Source organism: Leptonychotes weddellii, chromosome 9 (assembly GCF_054177405.1).
Source record: "Leptonychotes weddellii isolate Sample4059 chromosome 9, ASM5417740v2, whole genome shotgun sequence".
In the NCBI taxonomy this organism is placed as follows: Eukaryota; Metazoa; Chordata; class Mammalia; order Carnivora; family Phocidae; genus Leptonychotes; species Leptonychotes weddellii.
In genome coordinates this window covers 87,590,310-87,616,999 of record NC_138377.1, presented here as the reverse complement: position 1 = coordinate 87,616,999, position 26,690 = coordinate 87,590,310, and the positions used below count along the sequence as shown (strand labels likewise).

Below are 26,690 nucleotides of genomic sequence, written 5' to 3'. Positions count from 1 at the left end.
TCTATGAGTTCAGCTGCTTTGGATTTTGGTAGATAGATCTAAAAAACCTCAGATGGAGAAGATCTTTTGAACTTCACACAAGATTATTAATCTCAAATTATATATTTTACATTTTTTTTAAATCATTTCCACATTAGCTCAAAGGTGTCTTTAGTTTCAACTGTATCATTTTATAACTTATAAAAACTTCAGCATATATTACTGTATTTCTTCTGGTGCGATTTTATTCTCACTGAAGCCTTTAGTGTTAATTATTATCATTTCTATTTTGAAGCTAAAGGAAGTAAAAGGACTTGGTAAGGACCACACAGTGTCGGCAACGATTTTCGATAACTGATTCCTAGCTCCATGGTTCTCTGTAGCATACCATGTAATCACTTATGGGCAAGAAAGAAAGGTGTAAAAAACGCAAACAATTTTTAAAAAGTCTTCAAACAGCCTTGACATTTATTTTTTAAATGAAGATTTATTTCACCATGGTACACCGTCATTTTTGCACCAAATGTGAATAAATGAACTTTGGCACTAATAAATTCTGTTAGAACCTCGTGGTACTTTTGATGCATGGCCAATTAATCTAGAAGGTGAGAGGCCCCAATAATATCCAGACAGTTCCAATTTGCTTTATTTTTCTGTGGGGGGATTTAAGACTTTTGAACTGAACGCCTTTCTTCCTTCCTTTTTTTCCTGATTGTTGAAAATAGAAGTTGTGAATAATACAGTATGACCAACCACTGGGAGTCTTCTTATATGCCACTGCAGTATATTCTAGATAGTTAATCTGGAGAGAAAGCCCATTGCCTTTAGGGGAAATGAGAATATGTCTATCTTTCTAAATGAAGGCAGACTAAGAACAGCAAGAAAGTTCAACCCTGAAAGTAATAGGATCATAAGATTTCAGAATTGCAAGATAAATTAATAGATCCTAATTTATAATTCTAATAAATTAATAATCCTAATAAATGATTCTTAATCCTAATAAATTAGTAGGAAGGGACCTTTGTGATTAGATAGTCCATCCTGCTGAGCTTACAGAGCACGCCGCTAGGGTCCTGACAGGGGAGGTGGTCTCTCCAAAGATGCACAGTTGGTTAGGTAGCTGCAGAACCAGCCTTAGCCCAAAAAGCTCTTAACTCCTGGATATCTCCCCCCTGGACCAGTGGGCCTCTGTCTTCCTTCAGGCACGAGGAACCCTTTAGAAAGTCAAAACCATTTCACAGACGCTCATATCACTCTCGTTTGACAACGACTGATTGAGAAAAAGCAATTGTGAATTGTTGAATAATTTTCAGTTCTTTTATATGCTTCTATCTCTTCCAAGCCAGGAAAAAAAAAGCCAAGAGTCTCGAGGTGGAGGTGGGCGTCCACTCATGCTCATCCTTGATGAAGCATTTTTTTCCCACTGCCGCTAAACTCTGCTGGTCTGGAAGTTTCACAACCCAGTGGAGAGATTCCTTCCCTGAGGATCATGATAAAAACCCTATGGAACCAGGTCTGCCACTGGTGGTTTGATAAATGCTGGGGGTCCAGGGCATTGGCAAAGGAGGTTGATGTTGATTATCTGGGGAAGTTGCGACGGTAAAATAGGGTGTCAGGGACTATAAAAGGTGGTGGGGAACTGTGGCTCTGTCATGTAGGCAGGTGCATCAATTACACAGCCATTTTTCCACCTCCTTCTTACTCATCTTGTTTGGAGGAAGGTAATCTGCCATGACCAGTCAAAGAATAACATTTGGTGTAAGTCCGTTATGACATTTCCCTCTTCTTTTGCTGGATAATTGTTTTCACAGCCTCCAACATAGCTAGGAGTGGTGGTGTGATGGGGTTCTGGCCAAGGAGACAGAAGGAGCAGCCTGCTGGACTCTCCTAGAAAAGCTCTGGCTTTGCTGATAAAAAGTCAAGATGCAGCCGGTGTCAATCTCTATTTAGTCCTCCTGCCTTGAACATGGCCAGGATGCCCACGGTGGCATCTTGTGATCAGGAAGCAGAGGGTGAGAGTGGAATGGAGATGAGTCCCCTAGATTCCTGACATTATTGCTAGACCAACTCCAGAAATTTTCTTTCTACCTCTTGTTATATGAGAAAAACGAATTCCTATTTATTTAAGCCACTATGAGTTGGATTTTCTATTATTTGCAGACAAAAGACTTCCTGATAGCAAAAGTTAGACTCAACTACGGCGAGTGAAAAGCAAAGGCAATATGGAAGAAGGGAGGAAAGGAGCGACAAATGTTAGGTACAGCCTTGGGACTAACTCTAGAATTAAGGGCATGGTACCTTCTAATTATTAAGGTTTATTATCCCCTCCCTGCTAAAATCTGAAAGTTGGGTAATTATACCATATTCTCCTCCAATTTTTTTTTAAAGAAAGGTAGATGTTATTACTTTAGTTACTGGTAGCTTCAGAATGTTCTGTTTTCCATCATATTTACTAGATGTGTTGGTGGTGGTTACATTCACCATTTGCCCTTTGTTTGCAGAAGGATCAGGAATAGCCCCTAGAAAAGGTTGCAGAGGGAACATGAAAGGAGTGAGTATCATCAGGGGACTGTGGCCTTGATGCTGAAAAACAATTTTGTAAGCCCCCTCTCCACGCCGCTGCACACACTGCCTATTGGACACACATCTTTGGTGGTCTCCTCACTGGAAGAGGTGAGTTGTGTGCAGCAGTGTGTGTGGTTAGGATCCACTGGGTTGGTGCTGTGACAGTAGAAAGGCCTGCTGGCGCTGTGCAGTCAGGGGCCTGCTGTGCTCCCCATTCCCGCCTAGCTGAAGCTCCTTGGCCCACAGCGGCCTGCCCTGAGATAGAGTCCTTGCTGACCTTTGCACAGGGACAAACAGTGCTTGGGCCACGGGGAGATCACCTGTCTCCAGGACAACTGACCCTCACTCTGACCTTAACATGGCCTAGGATGAAAAAAATGGCTTGAATCAATATGTTTTCTCTCTGCAAAATCTGAACTGAATGTACAAAACGAATGTGCCTTTTGGGAGTAGAAGAGATTGGGAGGAAGTGGCTGAATCACACTAATGTCTGGGTACTAGTAGATCCAGAACCATTCTTTGTTCCTGGCCTCACAAGGCCATGACGGTTCCTGTTCCTGGATGTGCATGTGTGATGGTTAGTTTTATGTCAACTTGGCTGGGCTATACTACCCATTCTTTGATCAACTACAAATCAAAGGTTTGTTATGAAGACATTTTGGGGGCGCCTGGGTGGCTCAGTTGGTTAAGCAACAGCCTTCGGCTCAGGTCATGATCCCAGAGTCCTGGTATCAAACCCCACATCAGGCTCCTTGCTGAGCGGGGAGTCTGCTTCTGCCTCTCCCTCAGCCTGTCGCTCCCCCTGCTTGTGCTCTCTCTCCCTCTTTCTCTCTCTGTCAAATAAATAAAAATATTAAAAAAAAAAAAGACATTTTGTAGATGTGGTTAACATCTACAATCAGCTGACTTTAAGTTAAGAGGATTCTTCTCAATAATGTGGGTGGGCCTCATCTAATCAGTGGAAGACTTTAAAAGCAAAAGCTGAAGTTTCCTGGAGAAGATATTCTGCCCCCAGACTGCAGCATCAGCTTCTGCCTCTGCTGGCTCTATTTCTCCGGAGAACCTTGACTGATACACCGTGAGAGTTCGCCTCCTTCATCATTCAATGGCATTGCTACCAAAGAGCTTTTTTCCCTGACTTCCTTCCTTAGAATCAAAAGAACCTAAGACAATAAACTCCATAGTGTCAGGTATCTTTGTGAAATAGTGGTTTATGGTAGTGGAAGACATAGTCATCCAGTTTACAGTAAATGCTTGGTGCACATGTGGATTCTTTAATGCTCAAAATACCTTCCATCTCCGGAAATCGGGAGTAGGTTGACCGGCTCTTGCCTTAGCTATAGGATTTCATTAGCTGCCTGTAATCCTCACACCAGAAGAGTAGGAGATGGATACAATGTCCAAGGAAGCAGTCCTGTTCTTCCAGGATTATTTAGTGAAATTTGCTTGACCTTGTATCGATCTGTTAAGAGGATGAGCAGCCCAAACCCATGGTAGAGCAGGCAGGGGACTCTATGGTACAATATGTGGGGTCCCCAAAGATACTCCCATTCTGAATACTCCCTTTTACCCCTGCCACCTATGGAAGATGATTCCTCCATTGGAGACAGGCCTACTGCTCTTCCTCTCTACACCTCAAACTCCTACCTTCACCATACTCTGCTCTGGCCTGTAATTACCTGTGCTGCCCAGATCAGTCCTTCAGTGCACAAGACTTACTCTCTGAGTTTTATGCAAGCACCGAATACAGGAAAAAATTATCACTGAGTGCAGACTGGTAGGCTGAGGGAAGAGACAGGGCAAGGCATAGGAAGTTGCCCCGGGTGGGAATCAAGCACCAGGCACCAGAATCCTTCCAGTAGAGGGATAGAGGTAGATGATGGGGGTGAGGGTGGGGTTGGGGGGTGGAGTGGGAGCAAAATCCATCAGGAAAGGAGGGCCCAGGAAGACAAATTTCATCTGTTTCATTTCCCTCTTTGGGCTTCCAGGAGGTCAGAGCATAGTTTCATGCTCTATTACAATACCCACATTGATGAGAGTGATTGGCCTTTTTTCCTCATAGTTCTTTTTAATTTTTATTTATTTATTTGACAGAGAGGACACAGCGAGAGAGGGAACACAAGCAGGGGGAGTGGGAGAGGGAGAAGCAGGCTTCCCGCGGAGCAGGGAGCCCGATGCGGGGCTCGATCCCAGGACCCTGGGATCATGACCTGAGCCGAAGGCAGACGCTTAACGACTGAGCCACCCAGGCGTCCCTCCTCATAGTTCTTATGAATCTTTTTTAAAAAATATTTTATCGGGCGCCTGGGTGGCTCAGTTGGTTAAGCGACTGCCTTCGGCTCAGGTCATGATCCTGGAGTCCCTGGATCGAGTCCCGCATCGGGCTCCCTGCTCGGCGGGGAGTCTGCTTCTCCCTCTGACCCTCCCCCCTCTCATGTGCTTTCTCTCATTCTCTCTCTCTCAAATAAATAAATAAAATCTTAAAAAAATATATTTTATCAGTTGTTTTAAGAAACAAATTCATTGAGAAGCTTGCCGTCTCGTAGGGGAGATAAGACAGCCTAGAATAGTGGAAAGAGTCCAGATTTTAGAGTCGGACTCATTTGTGTTTGAAATGACTACTGTTGCCTATGTGACATTGGACAAATCATTTAATCTCTCTGAACTTCTGTTTTTTCAGCTATGAAATTGTGAAAAATAATAATAGCCTGAAGGAAATGTATTAGGATTTGTGGAGAATATATGCAGAGTGCTTCCAACAGTGTCTGGAAGATCTGCCACCTGCCTGGCCCTCTAATAATAGCGGACCGCTAGTGAGCCCTTCTGTACTCCAGGTAGCGCACTAAACACCTGACCTTATTTGGTATAGAACGAGGTCCTCCTGGCCTCCATTCCCACCGCCACTCTCTCTGTCCACCCCTTGCCCAGCAGCCTTCGGCACCTCTGTGAGGGAAGCAGAATGAAGGCCTACCCCCACACCTTAGGAATGCATGACCTGTCTGAGGCTTCACCTGGGATTTATAGAGGCAACCACAGGAGGCCAGGGGTGTCTAGGAGACAGACCCAGGCTTAGGTTGTGATCTAGAGACAGGCCAGGGGCTGGTGGGGAAGCCAGTTCAACTCTCAGGGGAGTCCCACATGAATGGGTAAGGTTGATTTATGAATCAATACCCATGGCTGGTTGGGGTCCTCAGAAAGCTCAGCATATCACCTTCACATTTCTAACTACACGTGAAGGGACTTCTCCCTGACTTTTGGGGTTGGGAGCACTGTGAGTGGCCAAAGCAGAGCTGTGAAACCCTCTAAAGCACAGGGTAGGGAGCACTGAGGAGGAGGCTGTCCGGCTCAACCCTGTGGGGAAATGTTTGGTTACCTTTGGGGCGAGATCCAGCAGGGTTAGGAGGGCTCAGGCCAGGAGCACTGAATGGAAGGACGAAGTTGGTGCACCTCGGGGCCAGAACCAGCCAAGGAGGGAGAGTTTTTGCCATGTTGGTCCAGAGAAGTCAGGCGCTTGGTTGCCAAGGAACATCTGTGTTGGAATTTTATACGCAGGCCCAACAAAGCCAAATTCCTTAAAAGCAGCTTCTTTCTGACCAGATGGCTTCAGCAGCCTTGACAGAAGGGGGTGTGTGAGTGGAGGTGGGTGGCATTCTCAGTCTGGGCCTCCCTGTCTTTTTTTAGGACTTTGTCCCTTAGTGACTCTTCCCCAGTTAAATTGTAGTTCGTGCTTTTCTTAAACGCTTAACTAGCAAGGAAAGAGCATGGGCTTTCCGCAAGGGTCTTCTGTTCACGAGATCATTCAGGATCACTTAGGTGGCAGCATCGTGTGGTGACTCTCTCTTCCAAATATCCATGAGTGTGGAGTGATGGATATATCAACCCCATAAGTAATCCCCAGGCCTAATTGAAGCCAGAACTTCCCTTCTCTGAGCCCTGACCTGCAGCTACACAGTGCTGATCCAAAAGACTAGGCTTATTCAGTGACCGAAAATCTTCAATGTTAGCACTAAAACAGACTCTCATTTTACACAGGAAGAAACGGACGCTCAGATTTGGGGGAGTGAATTGCTCAAGGACATCCGGATGGTGACTGGTAAGATGACAACTCTCTTTCTTGCCCAACGTCCATTTTTCTGGGAAATTAAAGCCTGGTAAAGCGTTCTAAAATGTGAACAAAGGGAGAGAGGAAGCTATTCGGGGTGGGAGTCTTGGAAAACCCACAGAGGAGTGGTTCTGATCAAGGGGGTCCATCAGAACTGCAGGGGAGACTTGACAAAAGACCCCACCCCAACCAATGGAATTGGAATCTCTAGTTGGGATGTGCCAAGTACGTTTTGAGAACACTCCCTGGGTACTCCTGATGGGTTGTGCAGGTTGAAAACCATGGCGCTAGAGGAACAATTTCCCTTGAACAAACCAATATGCATCCTATTTCTCAGGTTGCTCGTTTTGCAGTGATTGCTCATCTTCTAACAGAGATAGTATAGCAGCAAGGTTAAGAGCGTGTGCTCTGGAGCCCAACTGCTTCCCACTTCCACCATGTTCTTTGGGCAAATTTTATAACCATTTCTCTCCTCAGTTTGCTTATCTGTAAAATGAAACCAGTAATAATACCTACCTCAGAGGGTGGTCGTGAAAATGGAGGTAACATTTATAATACATGTATGCTGGGCATGTAGTAAGCCTTATCCTGATGAACTTTAGCTATGAGTAGTAGTAGATTTGACAGGATAGTTTCAAATCTGAGTTAGAAATGTCATTCTGGGAGCCTCTGGAACAGGAAGACTTCCCTCTAACAGAAGTGCATTGGTTATCCTCTTTGGAAATTCTTTTTAACTCAAAAGGAAAGGAGCGTTCATGCAAATTGTTTCAGGTTTACAGGTGCAGAGCGATCTGGAAATTAGCTTTGGCTAAAAATGAAACAGCTTGATCATTTCTGTTTCCAGCAATAGAGTGAATTGGATAGCCAGAACAATTTTCCCATCCAAAACAACTGAAATACTGGATAAAGTATTTCTTTAAATCTTCACAAATGCATCTCTGAGCTGACAGGGAAATAAGATAATCCTCTCAGTTCCCAAACACACTGAAACCAAGAACTCTGGGAGGTAAATGAATCTTGAAAATGTGAGCAGGGAGCAAGTGGATTTGAAAAAAAACCAACCAAATATAACTCCCGAATATGAAAAATATAATAATTGAAATTAAAACCTCAAATGATGGCGTAACCAGAAAATTAGATACAGTTAGAGAGAAATAATGAAGACGGATGCAATGACAGTATTGTGGGTATAAATTTGAGAAGTTAAGAAATATGAAAAAAAGGCAAAAATTAGAGAGAGAGAACCAAATGAGAAGTTTGAGTTAGACATAGAGAGAGGATTTCATCCTAACAGATAATGGCTAAGAATTTTGGAGAGCTCTTTGAGAAGACACTAATCTTCAACAAATCCAAAGGAGGATAAATAAAAGGAAGCACACTCCTAGACACAATAACTACAGAATAGAGAAACAGAGGTGATGTTGAAAGCAGCCAGAGAGGAAAGATGGGTCTTCGACAAAAAGCATGGCAATTAGTGTTATTGCTGACTTCTCCCCACTGTAATGGAAGCCAGACAGAAAATAATAGTTAACAAAAACTCTATATCCAGCCAAATGATTGTTTCAAAACGGAGGGCAAAGTAAAGATGTTTAAAATAAAAGAAATAAAACAGATTATTTACCATCAGAAGGTCTCCACTAAATGAAATTCTACACAGTGTACTTCAGGTGGGAGAAAATGGTCCAAGAGGGATGATGGGAGATACGAGAAGGAATAGTGCACAAATATATTCTAAGTATGTGGATAAATATGAATACACCTTAACTCTATAAAATGATAATAATATCACTTTTCCAGGGTAAAAATATGTTAGAATTAAAACCTAAACACTGGATTGAGTGGGAGAATAAATGGAATTAAAAAAACATTTAAAGACCGTGAATTTTTCAGGAGGAGGTTAAAGACATTAATTTTAGAATTATGAAAAATGCATCTTAAAATTTTTAGGGCAACCACAAAAAGAAAAGATGCAGAGAAAGTAACTTCCAAAAAATAGAATTCAATAGGGGAAAAAACCATGAAATACAAATGAATAAATTAAAAAACCTCAGTTCATAAGAAGTGGAGTGTGGGAAAACAGAAAAAGTGAGACAAGTGTAAAACACATAACAGGATGGTAGAAATGAATTCAAATATATTAGTAATTATTATAAATACAACAGGACTAAACTCCCCAGTTAAAAGACAAGAATTGAATCAACAATGGCCAAATTATGGAAATAGCCCGAGTGTCCATCGACTGATGAATGGATAAAGATGCGGTGTGTGTGTGTGTGTGTGTGTGTGTGTTTATATAGGAATATTACTCAGCCATCAAAAGAATGCAATCTTGCTACTTGCAATGAGATGGATGGAGCTAGAGTGTGTTATGCTCAGCGAAATAAGTCAGAGAAAGACAAATACCATATGATTTCACTCATATGTGAAATTTAAGAAACAAAACCGAAGAACATAGAGGAAAGGAAAAAAAAAAAAAGAGGGAGGCAAACCAGGGAAAAGATCCTTAACTATAGAGAACAAACTGGGGGTTGATGGGGGGAGGTAGGCAAGGGAATGGGCTAGATGGGAGATGGGTATTGAGGAGGGCACTTGTGATGAGCACTGAGTGTTATATGTAAGTGATGAATCACTAAATTCTATTCTTGAAAGTAATATTACCCTGTATGTTAACTAACTGGAATTTAAATAAAAACTTGAAAAAAAAGACAAAAATTGATAACCTGGATAAAAAATAATATAACTAGCATATACTACTTACATGAGACACATTTTAAACATAAGGATGTAGATATATTGGAAGTTAAAGGAAGGAGAAAGATACAATAGGCAAATACTAATCAAAAGAAAGCTGGAAAAATATATTAGTATCAGAAAAAAAACAGACTTTAAGGCAAATAGCTTTATGAGTGATAAAGAGGTCACCACATGGCAGTAAAATGCTTTATTTCCCAAACACATAAAACAATTTCAAACTCATAAGACTATCTATCATCTATCTATCTATCTATCTATTATCTATCATTATCGATCTATTTATGCTCAAAATACATAAAGCAAACCAATGACAGCATGACAAGGGAAGCTAGACCAATCCCTTGTGCTAGTAGAAGGTTTTATACATCTCTGTCAGTAATTCATAGATTCAGCAGATAAATATCAGGAAGGATATAGAAGATTTAAAGAACACATTAATAAGCTTGATAAAAGGGGCATATAGAGAACATTGTACTCTGCAGTTGGAAATTATTGCTTCTTTTTAAGCATAAATGGAATTTTCTATGAATAAATTTCAAATGTAATTAAGTTAGAAATCAATAACAAAAATTATAATGAGAAAAAAACTTATGTTTGGAAATGAAAAACATGCTTTAACAACTCATAGATCAAAGGAAGTATCATAATGGAAATTTAAAAATACATAAAAATGAATATGATGAAAATATTGTTTTGAAACTTTTGGAATGCAATTAAAGCAAACTAGGAATAGAAGAGATATTTGTTAATCTGAAAAAGGACCTGTTAAAAACCTACAACAAACATCATTATTAATAGTCAAAAGTTTAAATTCAAGGGATAAGATAGAAATGCTCACTTCCAATATTTCTATTCAACAATGTATTGGAGGTCATAGCTAGGACAATAAAACAAGAAAAAAAAATGAAAAGTTTAAGAATAGGAGAGGAAGGAACAAAACTGTTTTCAGATGTAGAAATTTCAAAATAATCTATATCTTCATTATTCGAATTAAGGGTTTAGCAAGATGGCTGCACATACAAGTGATATAAAAATCAGTTGCAAAAAAAAAAATCAGTTGCATTTCTATATACCAAGGCAATTAGTTAGAAAAATATAATTTTGGAAGCTACTATTTACATTAGCAACAAAAAGTAGAAAGTGGTTAGAAGGACATTTATAAAGGAGATGTAAGTCTTTATAGATAAAACTCTAAAACTTTACTGAAAGACTCTAAATTAGCCCTAAAACCATGACCTACACCATTTTTACATTTTGGATAGGAAGACAATATTATAAAGATGTAAATTCCTCCCTTTGTGATTTACAGATTTAGTGAAATTCCAGTAGGAGTTTGTGGTTTTGTTTGTTTGGTAGAACGTAACAAGCAGATTCTCAAATTTTGTTTGTTTGGTAGAACGTAACAAGCAGATTCTCAAATTTGTATAGAAGATCAAAAGGCCAAGGATAGTCCAAACAATGCTGAAGAAGCAGCAGAAGGTGGTGGGACTGTCCCTACTACAGATCCACACTTCTGATAAATCATTGCAAATTCAGCTATGTTCAACCTGAGAACTTTTTTTTCAGAAGATAACTTTAAGACAGTAAACAGAGGCTACAAGGAGAGAAGAAAGATTTACAATATATAACTACAAAGGGCTTTCAGGATATAGAACAACTCTTACGAAACAATAAGAACAAGGCAGGGGCGCCTGGGTGGCTCAGTCGGTTGAGCATCTGACTCTTGATTTCGGCTCAGGTCATGATCTCAGGGTCATGGGATGGAGCCCCGCATCAGGCTCCCCACTCAGTGGGGAGTCTGCTGGAGATTTTCTCTCTCCCTCTACCCCTTCCTACCGCTCTAGCTCTCTGTCTCTCTAAAATAAATAAGTAAATCTTAAAAGAAGAAGAAGGAGGAAGAGGAGGAGAAGGAGAAGAAAACAAATGACTCAGTAGAATGGTGGGGAAGACACAAACGGGCATTTTACAGGAGAGTCACATATGACTCATAATCGTATGACTCATTATCAGCTAGGGAATTACGCATTAAAACTACAATGCAAAACCATTTTATACCACCCAATTAGCAAAAACAAGGTTAATGATTTATAGCTGGGCAGGGAGAGGTGAGGAAATCTATGAGCTGCTAGTGGGGATATAAACTGATACAAGCGCTTTGGAAAGCAGTGTGGCATTACGGAATCTGACCCGGCAAGGCTGACCGCCCCCCCCCGCTCCATGACGCAGCAACTCCACTCCTGCCTGAAGAAACAGGACGCACGTAACAAGACCATTCACAGCTGCTGTTCTTAGTGGCTCCAAACTGGAAACAACCTGAGTGCCCATTGACAGTAGAATGGATAGATGGTGGTGTCTGTGATTCGGGGTATTAAGCAATACCAGTAACAATGGTGGTAATGAAGGAACCCCCTCACAGCTGCCCTCAGTTACGTGAAAGAGACTTAGAAACATAAAACCAAGCATGAGGATGGGCGCCTGGGTGGCTCAGTTGGTTAAGCGACTGCCTTCGGCTCAGGTCATGATCCCGGAGTCCCGGGATCGAGTCCCACATCGGGCTCCCTGCTCGGCGGGGAGTCTGCTTCTCCCTCTAACCCTCCCCCCTCTTGCGCTCTCTCTCTCACTCTCTCTCTCTCAAATAAATAAATAAAATCTTTAAAAAAAAAAAAAAAAACCAAGCATGAGGAGCAAATCACAGTTGAAACTCGTAACAGTATGACTGTATTGATATAAATGTCAAAACCAAACTTAATCTATTTTTAGAGGTTACATTCATGGGTGATAAGAAAAGGCAAGGGAGGCTGTTAGGACAAGAATCAGGCGAGGAAGGTTGGCTCCGCGGGGTTGACCTAGAGGAGGCTCATGGGGATTTTAAGGTTTGGTAAGGTTTTATTCCTCTTCCTGAAGGGCGAATACACAGGTGTTCATGTTACTATTAGTTTCCAAACCGTACAGAAGCTTTTTCTACCTTTCCGTGTATGTGATATAGTTCATGATGAAAACAAAACAAAACAGAAGCCATTGGGCGAATAAAACTGAGGCTGTCAGCTGAACAAAAATTGTGGGGCGATATAACGAAGGACCTCAGGCTCGAGAAGCAGGCACTGTGTCTCCCACAAGGCAACGCTGCCTCCCTGGGGTCTATTTTCCAGACAAGTCCTCTGTGACATCCCGTGGCTCCAGCCTGATCCTCCTCACCCTGGCCAGGAGAAGAAAGGGCCTTTTCTCTCACTCTCTTTCCCTATGTGTTAATGAGATTGCTGGTCTGGGTCAACTGCTTTGTCCAAGGTCACACACAGCCACGGAAGGCTCTCAGTCCACCGTTCATTTCACCTATTATTATGCAGGGTTTTATTTTATCCTTCCCGGGAGGGCCTCAGAGAAGAGAATATTAAAAGGCTATAGTAATTAGCCTCACATTGTAACACCCTTGACTCCAGGTTACCTCCTTCAGCAGGGGAGGGGAAAGTTTCATTCTGCCCTTCACAGAGGGGTCTGAGATTCTGGTTAGAAAGCAGGAGAGGATTTCCCAAAGATGCCCAAGGGTGTCTGGGGTTGATTTGGGTCGCTCTTGTTCCCAGTGGTCTTTGAACAGTAACTGTGGACCCTATGGAGGGCAAAACATTAGGTCCCCTCTGTGTGTGGGGGGGGGGGCGGCGGGGGGTAGGTTGTGTGGGCAACTTGGAGTAGACTGGACAGATTTCCAGCATGAAATTGCTGATTCTATCCTGAAAATTTTACCTGCTTCTTGATGTCAGCCTCTGTCCGATCTGCACATTAGAGGGGCAGGTGAGCAGATGTGCATTTGGAGGCTCCTTCCACTGCTTCTAGACTCTCTCCTTCTGTCTTTGCCGTTATTTTAAGGAAACGAACTTGTAACCCTTTCTTAAAAAAAAGAATAGTCCCTTTCTGTTCAAGCATGTATAAAGTAAGAGGTATAAAATGCAAGTCCACCTGGATTCATAGTTACAGCAGTTTCTAGGTTTGGTTTGGATATTCTTTGACTTTAAAGGGCATCCTGTGGAATGCAGACTGTGGCAAATTAATCTAAATGCCTCACAGTGTGCAATAGTCAATTTGGTTAGGCTACCGCCCCTACTTATTCAATCAAACACTAAGCTAGATGTGGTTGTGATGGTATTCTGTAGATGTGATTAAAATCCATAATCAGTTTATTTTATTTTATTTATTTTTTTTAGAGGTGGGGAGGGGCAGAGGGAGAGAGAGAATCTTAAGCAGGCTCCATGCTGGGGCTCTACCTTAGAACCCCGAGATCATGACCTGAGCCGAAATCAAGAGCTGGACGCTTAACCAACTGACCCACCCAGGCGCCCCATAATCAGTTTACTTTAAATGAGGAAGATTATCCTAGACAATCTGGATGAGCCTGATTCAATCAGCTGAAGGATCTTAGAGCAGAGCTAAGGCTTCTCTGAAGTAGAAGAAATTCTGCCTGTGGATAGCAGCTCGGGCCCTGCCTGAGAGTTTCCAGCTTGCCCTTCCTCATGGGCTGCCCTATGGATTTTAGATTTGCCTAGAGTTATGGGTTGAATTGTGCCCCCCAAAAGATATTGGAGTCTTCGCCCCAGTACCTGTTATGTGACCTTTCTTGGAAATAGGATCTTTGCAGATGATCAAGTTGAGATGCCTTGCTAGGGTGGGCCCTAATCCAATATGCTTGTGTCTTTATAAAGGGGGACATTTAGACACACAGACACACATAGAGGGATGATGATGTGCAGACTCAGGGAGAGGAGAGTCACCTGCAAGCCAAGGAACACCGTATGTGTATCCACCTCCATATCCTACTGTGGCTCTATTTCTTTGGCAGAACCCTGACTGATGCAAAATGATAATATAATAGCACTGGAGTGGGTAGGGACCAAAGGAGCCGACTTAAGTAACTCTGGAAAAAGTTGTCAGGCTAAAGGCAAGGGACGTGCACAGAAACACTGTACCCTACTTGGTCAAGTTGTTTCTCACAGGGGTGTAAGCGAGCAATTCTCAAACTGCTTTATCTGTAGACCAGGGTTGTACAAATAAGTAATGGATGGCAGATGCTGGGAGCTTAGTTTCTCATTGTCAGAGAGGGCAGTTACAGATAAGCAAGAAAGAAAAGCTAGAACAAACTCCGGGGTCTGGGATTAGTGCGGAAAGCCATCAAGATGAACTCATGTTTGGATAGATAGATGATAGATAGATAGATAGATAGATAGATAGATAGATAGATAGATAGACGGACACAGAAACAATTGTTGGGAAGTGTGTATACATGAGTTAGTGTGCATACATGTATGCCCTTGCTCTGGTCACTGAGAAGACCCAGAAACAATGACATGCTGGTAGCAGTGAGCACACCTAGCACCCAGATCTTGGTTTCTAATATCATTTTCCAATGAAAGAAACCAGGGCTCCTTGGAGAAATGACTATTCTAAGATTAGGGCAAGAAATATACAAGATGAGTTTGAAGTGTCTTGTAGTACCAGAGAATAAGAAAGAGCTAAAGCAAAACAAATAATAAACCCAACCACATGGATTGCGCCGGGGGTGGGCAGGTACATCAAAGAGACACAGGAGTGAACCTAAAAGAGTACCCAGTGGCCAACACTGGAACAATTTAAACAACAAAATAAATAGTGGAGTTTTGCAGTATAACCCCAACTATAACATAGATATATTTGAGTCCATATTGATGTAAGTAAATGATTGAATAAATAAATAAATGAGGGAGAAAAGACAAATTTTCCTTACGGAAGAATTCCAAATAATATATGTAGATGTAGCTACTCCTCACTCTAGAATGTGGAGCTTAATCGCCTGCCCCCTCCCCAGGGTGGGTCAGGCTTATTGACTTGCTTCCAAAGAACAGAGTGTAGAATGGGAAAAATGGTAACTTTATACAGTGGAGAAACCTGGCAAACAGCCCCTTAATCAAGTGATGAAGGGTAGCATCAGTGGCGATGTCATGTTGATATCCTGTGCCCCCTGACATGACGTGATGAGAAGGACATCTCATCTTTGTGGTCTTCTTTCCAAAAACTCGTAACTCCAGGACAATCACAAGAAACACATCAACCAAACTCAAAATGAGAGACCTTCTAAAAAATGCCTGCCTGGTAATCCTCATAGACGTTAATGTCATAAAAACACAAGGAAAGACTGAGAAACTGTCAAAGACTAGAGGAGACAGGACAGTTAGATGCAATGGGATGCCCTAGATTTGATCCTGGAACAGAAAGAGTGAGAACACTGGTGAACCCCAAAGGAGCCTGGGGGTTCGCTAATAGTAATGTATTAATGTTGGTTTCTCAGTTGTGCGGATAGACCATGGTGAGAGGAGACGTTAGTGGCGGGGAGGCTGGGGGACAAGTGTAGGGGAGTTCTCCGTGCTATCTTTGCAACTTTTCTATAAATCAAACATGATTCCAAAATTAAATGTTTATTTTTAAAAGGCCATTTAGCTCCAACCTTACCAGCTGTGTGACCTCAGGTAAGTTATTTAATCTTTCAGTGGCTCAATCTTGTCTCTTGTAAACTGGAGATTGACACTCCATCCTGCCCATAGGTTGGTTGTAAGGATTAAATGAGTTAATACAAACTGCCTAGAGCAGCGCCTAGCACAAGGTAAGTCCTTAATAAATGTTGACTCTAATTATACTACTTTTGTTTTCTTCTATAGACCATTTATTCTCCATGACTGCTTGCTCAGTGTGTGATAATCCACCCTAGAGACCAGTATTTTTTTTTAAGTAGGCTCCTTGAGCCAACACGGGGCTCAAACTCGTGATCATGAGATCAAGACCTGAGCCGAGATCAGGAGTCCCATGCTCAATGGACTGAGCCACCCAGGTGCCCCTAGACCAGGATACTTTTTTAAGTGGGGTACAGCTGGGGTTGTGCAAGACTACCCATTGGAGAGTAAGAAGAAACAATAGAACTTCTGTTTATAGGCAGTATTTAGTTCATCCTTTTATGTTTCCTATTTTTTGTGTATGTACTATCATGTGTATCTTAATCCAGTATATCAGAATATAATTTGTAGACACATATATGAGGGAGGGGGCGCCCTCCACCTTTTTCACTGATAGGGTGAGTGATCAAACGGGCACGGTGAGCGTGCTGTGCTCCTGAGGCCGAGCACGCTCTTGCATTGCATCGCTATGACCTTCTTTGGGCTCAAAGACACAGCCACTTAGGCTAATTTTGCATTAAGCCCTAATGCCTAAGCCATTTAAATCTGCATGAAAATGATATTTTAGTCCAGAAAGCTGGAAGTGTTGAGGTTGATTCAGTATGTATTTGCTACCCAGTGTTCTTTCAGCCTGGATTATTTCAATTTGTTCCATTACTGGACAAAATCTCTCCACTTACTTTAAAGAATCTAAATTTTCCCTCTGGCTTCTACCAGGCCTTATTTATGACTTTACAAGAGTCTCTTCCAGTTATTTCAGGCACAGTCAGTTTTTGAATCTAAAGCTTTTTTGGATCTGGAGAGTGATACTTGATAGAATGATGCTTTGTGAGGCACAGAACAACATAACTGACTTCACTTTAAGTTTTGTAGGCATTCACTTATTCACAGCCATTTATTCACAATTATTCCTTCAAACGCTGGTTTAGTTTTAAAAACAAACAAACAAAAATCCCCAGATCTTAGAGACAGTCAGACTTAGATTTAAATCCTGCTGGATTTCAGGATCTGGGTTCAGATCCTGTCATTAACCAGTTGTGTGTCCTTGGGCAATACTTTCTCTTTTCTTTTTGAACTCCTTCATATCCACTCCCTCATTGGAAGGACAGAATGTTTGCCTTGCAGGGCTGTGTAAAGAATATGTTTTCTGGGAAGCTGTTGGCTCAGCCTCTGGGGCATGGTAGGCACTGAACACACAAATGGTTTTCCTATTATTGTTGTCATTTTATTGCTATTGTGCCAACTACAAGAGTAGACCTAGGAAAACAAAGATGGCTAGGTATGGTCCTTGCCTGTGAGGAACACACACACACACACACACACACCCCTAAACATATTATTGACACATTGATGCACCTGGTAAAAAACAAATAGCAAAAGCAAGCTTAAAATGCCAAGCAACGCTCTCCTTGCCTGCATGTCCCAAACCTAGTCCCATTCTCCTATGGTTTATTCCATAATTCAAAACAATAACCTTTGATCACAGTTTCCTGATTTTCTCAGCTTTAGGACATTCTCTTGACTACTTATTAAGAAAGTATGATGTGTGGGGCACCTGGGTGGCTCAGTCGGTTAAGGATCTGCCTTCAGCTTAGGTCATGATCTTGGGGTCCTGGGATCGAGCCCTGCATCAGTCTCCCTGCTCAGCAGTGAGTCTGTTTCTCCCTCTCCCTCTGCCCTTCCCTGCCCCCACCCCTACTTGTGCTCTCTCTCTCTCTCAAATAGTAAAATCTTTAAAAAACAAAACTATGATGCAGATTTAGGTCACATGACTCTACTTCCCTTACCTCTTCTTTTCTTAAGGCTTGATAGTTCTGTTATTTTCTGAAAATTCCTCATTGCTGGTATTTTTAACTTTAAATACTATGCTTGAACCTCTATTTTTTGTTCTCTTCACCTTCAGTCAGTAATTTACTTCCCTGTATGAAAGACAAGGTCACTCTTTCATCTCTTATCTTCTGTAAGAAGCAGCCCAGTTCTCTAAAATGCAGTTTGATTAATAACAAATCTGCCAAATTTACTAAATGTAGGATTTGGGCATTTCCTGTTGATGTGATTGCTTTGGATTCCTCCTCAGTAATTTCATTGTTATGGAGGATGCCAGACAACCCACTGAATTAATCTAGAGCCCCTTTGTCAGCTACACTTTTGCTTTCATGTTGTCAACATTCAGACGCTCTCCATTCAGTTCTGCGATTGTAATAAAGGCTTCCCTGCTTTCTCTATGGTCGATGGAAAGAGAATCCATAAGAAAATGGGTACGTGTTATTATGATCAGTTAATTATTGCCCACCACAGGCAGGGACAATATGCCAGGAACATACGGTCCTCCCGGCGGGTCCATTGTCAGGACCTGTGGGCTACTCGAAAAGGAAGGACGCACAATAATGTCAAGGTCAAATAGTTTGTCTTTTCTTTCAATCTATCAGTTGCTTAAAATCATGTCCCATTTTACTTGGCTTTGTATTTGGATTACTACCTTCTTGTAGAGCCTTAGGTCTTCCTGACGTTTCATGTCAGGAAGATGTACTGAATCAGGTTTCATTTTGGAAATGCTTCACCAGCATCAACACTTCACATAATTTCTTCAGAAAAGGCCAATTTGAGCTGAGAGCACCTGCAAGTCTCTGGAACATGCACCCTAGCACCTGACTCTAAGTTGATCATAAGTTCAGATGTTTTTACAGATTGGGACATATCTCCATATTAGGAGCAAACATCATCTGTGGATTTAGAGTCAACTTGAAAGGAAAGCATGTGAGCTTTCTCAATGTACACTCAGCAGTCTGTTGAGGTTAGAGTTTCAACAGATTTCCCTTTGTGCTGAAGGAAGAGACTGAGGCTCCCAGTAGGAAGTCTCCCGGTGAAGGATTCATCCTTGGAGGTCTCAAGGGACCCACATAAGTCACCTGCCCACAGGGCACAGCTGGGGAGTAGCACTGTGGGGAGTCAAATGTCTACACCACACTGGCACCTGGAGACATAGTGTGTTTGGATGTGGCGATGGGGTCTGGGCAATTGAGAGAAAGGGTAGTGCTAATAGGGCAATGAGACCCTAAAGAGACTTGAGGGAGGTTGAGGGAACAATCCATTCTTCACGCCGCCCAAGGCCAGACCACATCTGGCCTGTAGCTCATTTGTCAGGGGTGCAGAGCTGTCCTTCTCAAGCGCCTTTCTTGCAGACGCTTTCTCTGTGAATGATTAGACCAGGCGTATCGATGTTTTCCTGAACCATATTACCTCTCCAATCATTAACATGGCCCTTTATCTCCCTCTTGTCACCCAGCCTTCTCCCCTTTGAAGCTAGTTGTGAAAGAGATAAAGTCCTAAGAATTAGAATTACATCTCCACCCTAGGTCTTTCCCAGAATGTGTCAGAGTTGATCTATTTGAACGGCACCCACACTCCCACCCTCTCCAGGAGCTGGGCCTGCGCCCCATGGACTCCCTGCACTAAGCCCACCACCCACTTCTCACCCAGTCACTTCCCTGCTCAAACCCTTCGCGGCTCCCAACGGACTCCAGAGCAAGGTCTGGTTTCTTGCTCTGGACACGCCACCGGTATCCCCAGGATACCCTATCTGTCATTCCAGAGGTAGCTCCTTTGCACCCCCCACAGCCAGTCAAAGGGAAAGCTTCGAGGCTCCCTCTGCAAGCTGTTTTCATGCGCTGGGGCTTTGTTCTTGCTCTCAGCTGGATGCCCTGGCTCACCTCTCTGCATATCTCAATTCTGCTCATTTTCAAGTCCCCAGCACCTCTGACCAGCCTCCCTGGTCTCACAGCTGTGGCTTTAACAATACTAAGGTGCATGGAGTCCTCTGAGAGCTTTACATGGGGGATCTTATATTTCATTCTCACAACCCGTGGGGCAGGGACTGGTCTCAGGTGACAAAACGGGCGAACAAAGGTTAACTTGCCTAAGGAGCTTGAGCTATGGGCGCTAGACCCGGGATGGGAACCCAGGTGTGCCTGAACTCAGAGTCCTGGCTTTCCAAGACCCTTAGTTATTTATTTAAATTACTGGTGTGGGGGCACCTGGGTGGCTCAGTCAGTTAAGCGTCTGCCTTCGGCTCAGGTCATGATCTCAGGGTCCTGGGATCGAGTCCTGCATCGGGCTCCCTGCTCAGCAAGGAGTCTGCTTCTCCCTCTGTGCTCTCCCTCTCTTTCTGTTGTCTCTCCCCCTCTAAGAGGCACTGATGTCCGGGTGAATGGGAGAATGTCCAATCCACCTTTGTCTTCCCTGATGATTTCAGTGTGGAGGAAAAGGCAGGATTCTTCTATGGGGAGAACTGCGGTTCTCCTGTGGCTGCCGGTGGTGGGATCTGTTCTCTCCCTCCCTCTCAGGTTCCCCCAGTGCTTCCTGCCCCTTGCTAGCCCATCTTGTTCACTCCTCCCTAGCCCTGCTTCCTGTCTGCCCAGCTGCCACAAGGACAGAAGGTGGGTGCTCCGGGAGACCCTACAGCCTTCCTCCTGCTTCCCTGCTTCCATCCAGGCTGGTTTGACCTCCTTCCTATCTCTGAGGCTTTCCTTTTTGGGGCTCTCCCCCAGGCTGCAATATGCATCTTCCCCTCTTGGGGCACTGTGACCTTGTCATACCCCGGTTGGGCCTAAAGCCCAGCCTCGGTGCCTAGACTGAGTACAAGCAGCTCCTCTGACCCCCGCTTCTCAGATACTTTAGCACTCACAGTCGGTCCTGTGCCTGGGCTCTGAATCATGGGCTGCCAGGTAATTGATCCATCCCTCCATTGACGCATATTTATCAAGGTCTTATTATATGTGGGGTCCTGATGAGGCTGCAATGAACGAAGAGTAATTGTCCCTGTCTGCATGGGCCCTTACAGTCTCGCATAATGTACTATAATTGGTTTGTGGGTGTCATCTTGTCTCCTCACCTAGACTGTTAATTCCATGCTGGCAGGAACCGTATTTTCTGGTCCTTTCGTGGTCTCTACACAGCTTAATACGGTGCTGGGCATGCCATGGAAACAGTTGCAATGGATAACGTATGGTGCGTTATAAAACATTTACAGTTTAAGAAGCATTTTTCATAGGCACAATCACATTTTTTAATTGAATCCTTAGGAGGTGGAATAAAACTGAACAGTGTGGGGTTGGTCTGAGTCGTTTAAGAATCTTACAGTTCTTAGAATCCATGCTTAGTAAATACTGTTCATCATTTATTAGATGAGGATAGAAGAAAATATCTTTCCAGTTTTTCTGTTCAAAGCAAGGGATTTATAGGCACTGAATCTTCTATAACATTAGAAACATTTATTTTTATAGAACATGCTTGTATTTGAAAAGAGTAGTATGGAAGGGCCTAGAATGAAAAAGCCCCTGTTCCCACTCTTCCTTACCCACTGTTCTCCTTCCCAGAGACAGTCAGGTTTAATGTTCTGTGTTTGTTTCTTCTGCATGTGAGAGAAATGTAAATAACTGTGGCAGAGGACAGACAGTAGGAGGGTGGCCACAAATCCCTCCTATCCTGTTAGCAGGATTCGCCCGCTAACTGCTGAAGGTTCGCCCCCTTGCAACGTGACTTCACAGCCCCTTCCATCAGGAGGCAGAGTTCATTTCCCCACACCTTGAGTCTGGGTTGGCCCTGGGGCTTCCTTTGTCCAGTAGCATAAGGCAGAAGTGACATTTTGCAAAGCCTAAGACTAAGCCTCAATGGGCCTTTCAGCTTCTGCTTTTGACCTTTTGGAATGCTGTCCTGAGACCATCATTTAAGGAGGTTTATCTAGCCTATAGAACAGTGAGAGGTCATGTAGATGAGAACTGAAGTACCCCAGGGCACAGCTGGCATTAATAGCCAGATGTGCAAATAGAACCACCTCGTCCTGTCCAGCCCAGCCCAGCCATGTCTCCAGGAGAGTGTAGCCCATGGGGGAGCCCACACAAAATCAATGGCGGAATGGCCCAGCAAATCCACAGAACCATGAGAAATCACAAATGGCTGCTGTTTTAAAATACTTAAGTTTCTTTGGGCAGTTTTGGCATTGCCCATCAATTCCTTGCTATGACAAATGAGGACTTAGTTCATTATTTCATCCCCTTCTGCCACGCACCGCCATTTTATAATTTTATCACTAGACTTGGTTTCTCTGTTCATCACCTTTGCAACCTCAAGAGTTAAGCTCGAGTTACCTGTTCCATAGGTAATAATATCTGTTGACTCCCCACTTTTTAAGATGAAAACATTGCTCACTCCCCTCCACCCACCTGTATCAGCCCCTTTCACCTCCCAGTTTCTTTAGGCTCTCCCTGTTCTTTCCTTTTTAGATATCTTTTAATTGAAGTATAATTATACTCAAAAAAGGTGCAGAAACCGTAGTATAAAGTTTGATAGGTAAACATACCTCTGTAACCAGGACCTAGATCTAGAAATAAAACTTTATCCCATCCCAGAAGTCCTCCTGTGCCCCCTCCCACTTCCTACTTTCTACCAAATTAGCCTTGATCTTGACTTCTAACATCATAGAGAAGTTCAGCCTGCCTTTGAATTTTATATAAATATAACTATTCAGTCTGTCTTCTACTGTATCTGGCTTTTTTTGTTCAACATTATGTTTTTGAGATTTATCTCTGCTGTTGATGTACTAAAATTTCATTCCTTTTTGTTTCTGTAATGGTATTTTATTGTATGAAAATACCACACTTTATTTATCCAGTCTGATGCTGATGGGCACTTATGGTCTGTCTAATATTTGGATATAAAGAACAGTAAAGCAATAAGCATAATTATGCATATTCTTAAATGAACTTATGCATACATTTCAGTTGGATATATACCTAGAAGTTGAAGCATTAGGTTATAGTGTACATATATGTTCAGCTGTACCTTATAGTGCCAAACAGTTGTCCAAAGTAGTTGTACTAATTTGTGCTCCCCACAGCAGAGTAGGGGAGTTACTCTTGCCCCACATCTTTGATATCATTTTATATCATCTGATTTTGTGTTACAGTCATTCTGGTGGGTGGGTAGTGGTGTAATACTGTGTTGTTGTTTTTTTTAATTTTATTTCCCTGATGGTTTGAATTTTTGATGCCACTATAATGGAGTTATTTTACTTTCTTCATAATCTGTTTGTTTATTCTGAGATATAAAAAGAGCAGTGTTTCATATATGTTGACCATGTATCCAGTGACCTTGCTAAAGTTACTTAATAATTCTGAAATTACCTTTTGATGTTCTTAGGTTTTTAGCTACATAAGCAGATCATCTGTGAATAAGGCAGTATTATTTCTTTCTTCCCAATCCTTGTGATTTCTCTTCTTGCCTTATTGCATTGGCTACCAGGACAATGATGAATGAAAGTGAGGATAGACGGCATCCTTGTTTCATTTCTCATCTCTAGAGGAATGCTTTCAATATTTCACCATAAAGTAAGGTGTTTGCCATACATTTTTGTATGGACACTCTTTTTCAGATTAAGAAGTTTACCTCTTCCTAATTTGCTCAGAGTAAGTTATCAAAAGCCTTTGCTCTACCTATTGAGATGACTGTATGTTCCATCACCCACCTTTTTTGTTGTTAATGTGGTGAATTACATGAACTGATTCACAAATATTAAACTACCCTTGAATTGTTAGAATAATCCCTACTGGACTGTGATGTATAATCAATCCCTTCATATAGCACTGGATTGGATTTGTTAATATTTTGTTTAAAATTTATGCTTTTGTGTTCATGAAGATTAGCTTGTGGGAATCCTAAGTGCCTAAATTTGGTTACTATCATCCAGAGAGTCTGGACATTTGTTTCTGGTCCTTGTAGCGCCCAAGACTTAGGGGTACTACCAAGAATCCTTCAGCCCCCTTTAAGAGTCCTATATTAATGGATGAATCTCAGATTACACTCACATACTTTTCCATTGGCTGAAGAGTTAGTCTCCAGATTGCAGAGCTGTTATCAACATTTGCCTCTGGGGCAATCTTGCCTTTCCGCATCATTACAGTCTCTTTTGTTTTGTTTGAAATGGGTACTTTTATATATTCAAGATAAATAAGCAAGGGCTAAAATCACCAAAGTTAGAAATTGTGTTAGCCTTTCCACAATTTTTCACATTTTGACTATGTTTGTGCTTCAGCCAAACATCAGATTAAAAAAAAAAAAAAAGCCACCTTGCTGAACATAGTGTCTCATGGAAGGCTACTCAGCACGCACACGCACACCCTGCACACACACACCCTTCAATTTCTCTTTCCTCCATTTATTTATATAGCCTGCAAGTATGTATTGCACAGTTCTCCAAAGCTTGTGTCGTCTTTTTAATATAAATATTTAAGACAGCCATTCCAAACACAAGTAAACATTCTGGTTATATGAATCCAAGTAGTGTATAGCAAGAACAAAAAAGCCTTAAAGTATTGAGGGGAAGCTTGGAATTATAATTAAAACAAAAAACAAAAAAACGAATGAACATGTGATAGCCAAGAAATAAGGAGTCCCCATTGCATTCTGTCAGAGATGGCACTGTGACAAAAATAAAGGCAAGGAGAGATGGACACAGCCCAGTTATCATCTGTGCTAACTGGGAGTGGGAAGCGTTTGCGAGGACTGGAGCTGACGGTATAGTTCTCAGAGCGGCAGGATGGCGCCCTGTGTCTGGCCGCATCGAGCTGCGTGTGCAGCTTTTTTATGAAAGAAGGAAACTGGGAAACAACAAAGGTAGGGTTTCTATTTTAAGCCAGAGCAAAAGAAAGAAAGACAGACAATGAGCCGGAACCCTCCATCTCGGCTGTCACAACATTTCAGCCTCAGAATGTTGTTCTTCCTTCTACCTCTTGTCTGTGACTCGGAAGCTACCTTTCACCACAGCAAGCAAGCTGATATGCTTTGTCTAGGATTATGATAAGGTTTATTCTTTAGAAAACAAAAGTGGCGATACCATTTATGTATGTATTTATTTACTTTTATTACTCTGTGGCAGTAAGTTTTTTATGTACGGTTTTCCCCAATCCTAGCTTTCCTGCATGTCCTGTTCCTTTTATTATGCAAAATTCCATAGCTTGGTGGTTTTATAGAAACACAGAGGGCACGAAGGATGAAGTTATGTTACACTGGTCGTTGCTCCCTCCCTTGGGTCTGGCTCACTTAATCATTTTTCTTTGCTTCTTTCTGTCCCCTTTTCTCTCCTTTCCCTCTACACTTTTTTTTTTGACTTTTGACTTTTGACTTTTAGAGACTTCCTTCACTTTGTTGTGATCTGAGCAATGCATTTGAAATCACGTTTGTTGTAATTTATATGGAACTTAGTTTTTAGCAGAAGGACCCTTCAGAATATTAGACCCACTATGCTCCCAGAGTGGAAGTCTGTCCACTTTCGTCCTGCATATATGTGCTGAAATCTCACCTCCACCCATGGGCCCTACTGATATTCTACATTGTTGCTGACTTTGACCGTTTTTATTCCTTTAGTTTCATCTTCACGCAGTCTCTGGAAGAAGAGGAGATAAATGTGTGTGTTCGTGCATTATGCTGAACCACAAACCAGAAGAAGTTTTTCGAACTTAAAATTTAAATATGCTCTGCTTTATTCTTCACTGGTTTTAGCTGCATAGCAAAAAAGCAGATGAAAACAAAATAGAAATGTCAAGATAAGCCCTAAGGAAAACAAAATTGCCATTTAGTTAATAAACTTCAAAATGATGAAAAAAATACTTAACACTTTCAGAAAGTAATTTCCAAAGATTTTCAAAGTGTTTTTCAAAAGTAAGCCTAGCTTATTGTATGGAGGGGGTCATTGTCTACATATTTATTTAAAATATTTTACTTCTTTGAATGAATGATGTCATAAGGGAACACTCTGTTGGAATGATATTTAAGTTTTTGGAATATTAATCACTCTATTCACTGAGGCAATGGGCTACTTATATGGCAATAGTTTTTAAAAAATTTTTTTTTAAGATTTTATTTATTTGAGAGAAAGAGTGAGTGAGTGAGAGAGAGAGAGCTCATGAGCAGGGGGAGAGGGAGAAGCAGGCTCCCCACTGAGCAGGGAGTCTGATATGGGACTCGATCCCAGGACCCTGAGATCATAACCTGAGCCGAAGGCAGCCGCTTAACCGACTGAGCCACCCCGGTGCCCCACATGGCAATAGTTTAAAAACCTTCTTAAAAATAAGTTTAAAAAGTTGCTCCTTTCTGATTTTATTGTCTAGCAAGCGCATGCTTTGAGCAATATCCTTTACAGTTGATAATAACACCTATGTATTCACTTGACAGGAACATTTAGAAATGTACTTTCAACAAAACCTGCAAAAATGGGATTCTCCACCAGCAGTATCTGTGTAATTCCATACTGTAGGAAAAGAGCGGTGAGGGGAGTCACTAGGATACGGTTCCTTCCTTCGGCGCCTGGCCCTTGGCAGCAAGCAGCCATCATTACTTTAGCCACCTGGCCCCCACACCCCTGCCTTACAGTGGCCCAAATTCCTTCCAGAGCGGCAGCTCTCTTCAGTCTGTGCAGGGAGATGATAGTCAGTGGTGTGCTCATCCTTTCAGAATCTAAAGGCTTGTGTGTCAGATTCAAGTCAAAATCCTGGTAGCAGATGAGAGGGCCTAAGGTTTATGTTTAGTTATTAAGACTCTCTCCTTTT

At 42.2% G+C, this 26,690-nt stretch overlaps 1 protein-coding gene across 7 annotated transcripts in view; it reads left to right on the top strand.

Moving 5' to 3' along the window:
• Nucleotides 1-26,690, top strand: part of LOC145723526 (uncharacterized) — a 130,617-nt gene that overhangs the window by 10,877 nt on the left and 93,050 nt on the right. For all 7 annotated transcript variants that reach the window (XR_014148646.1, XR_014148645.1, XR_014148644.1 and 4 more), the window contains one exon: nucleotides 6,577-6,637. Coding sequence is in view for 1 of the 7 variants with exons in the window: in XM_081831175.1 (XP_081687301.1) it covers nucleotides 6,577-6,637 (61 nt within the window). In the remaining 6 variants the exon portion in view is untranslated. The remainder of the gene's footprint in view (nucleotides 1-6,576; nucleotides 6,638-26,690) is intronic.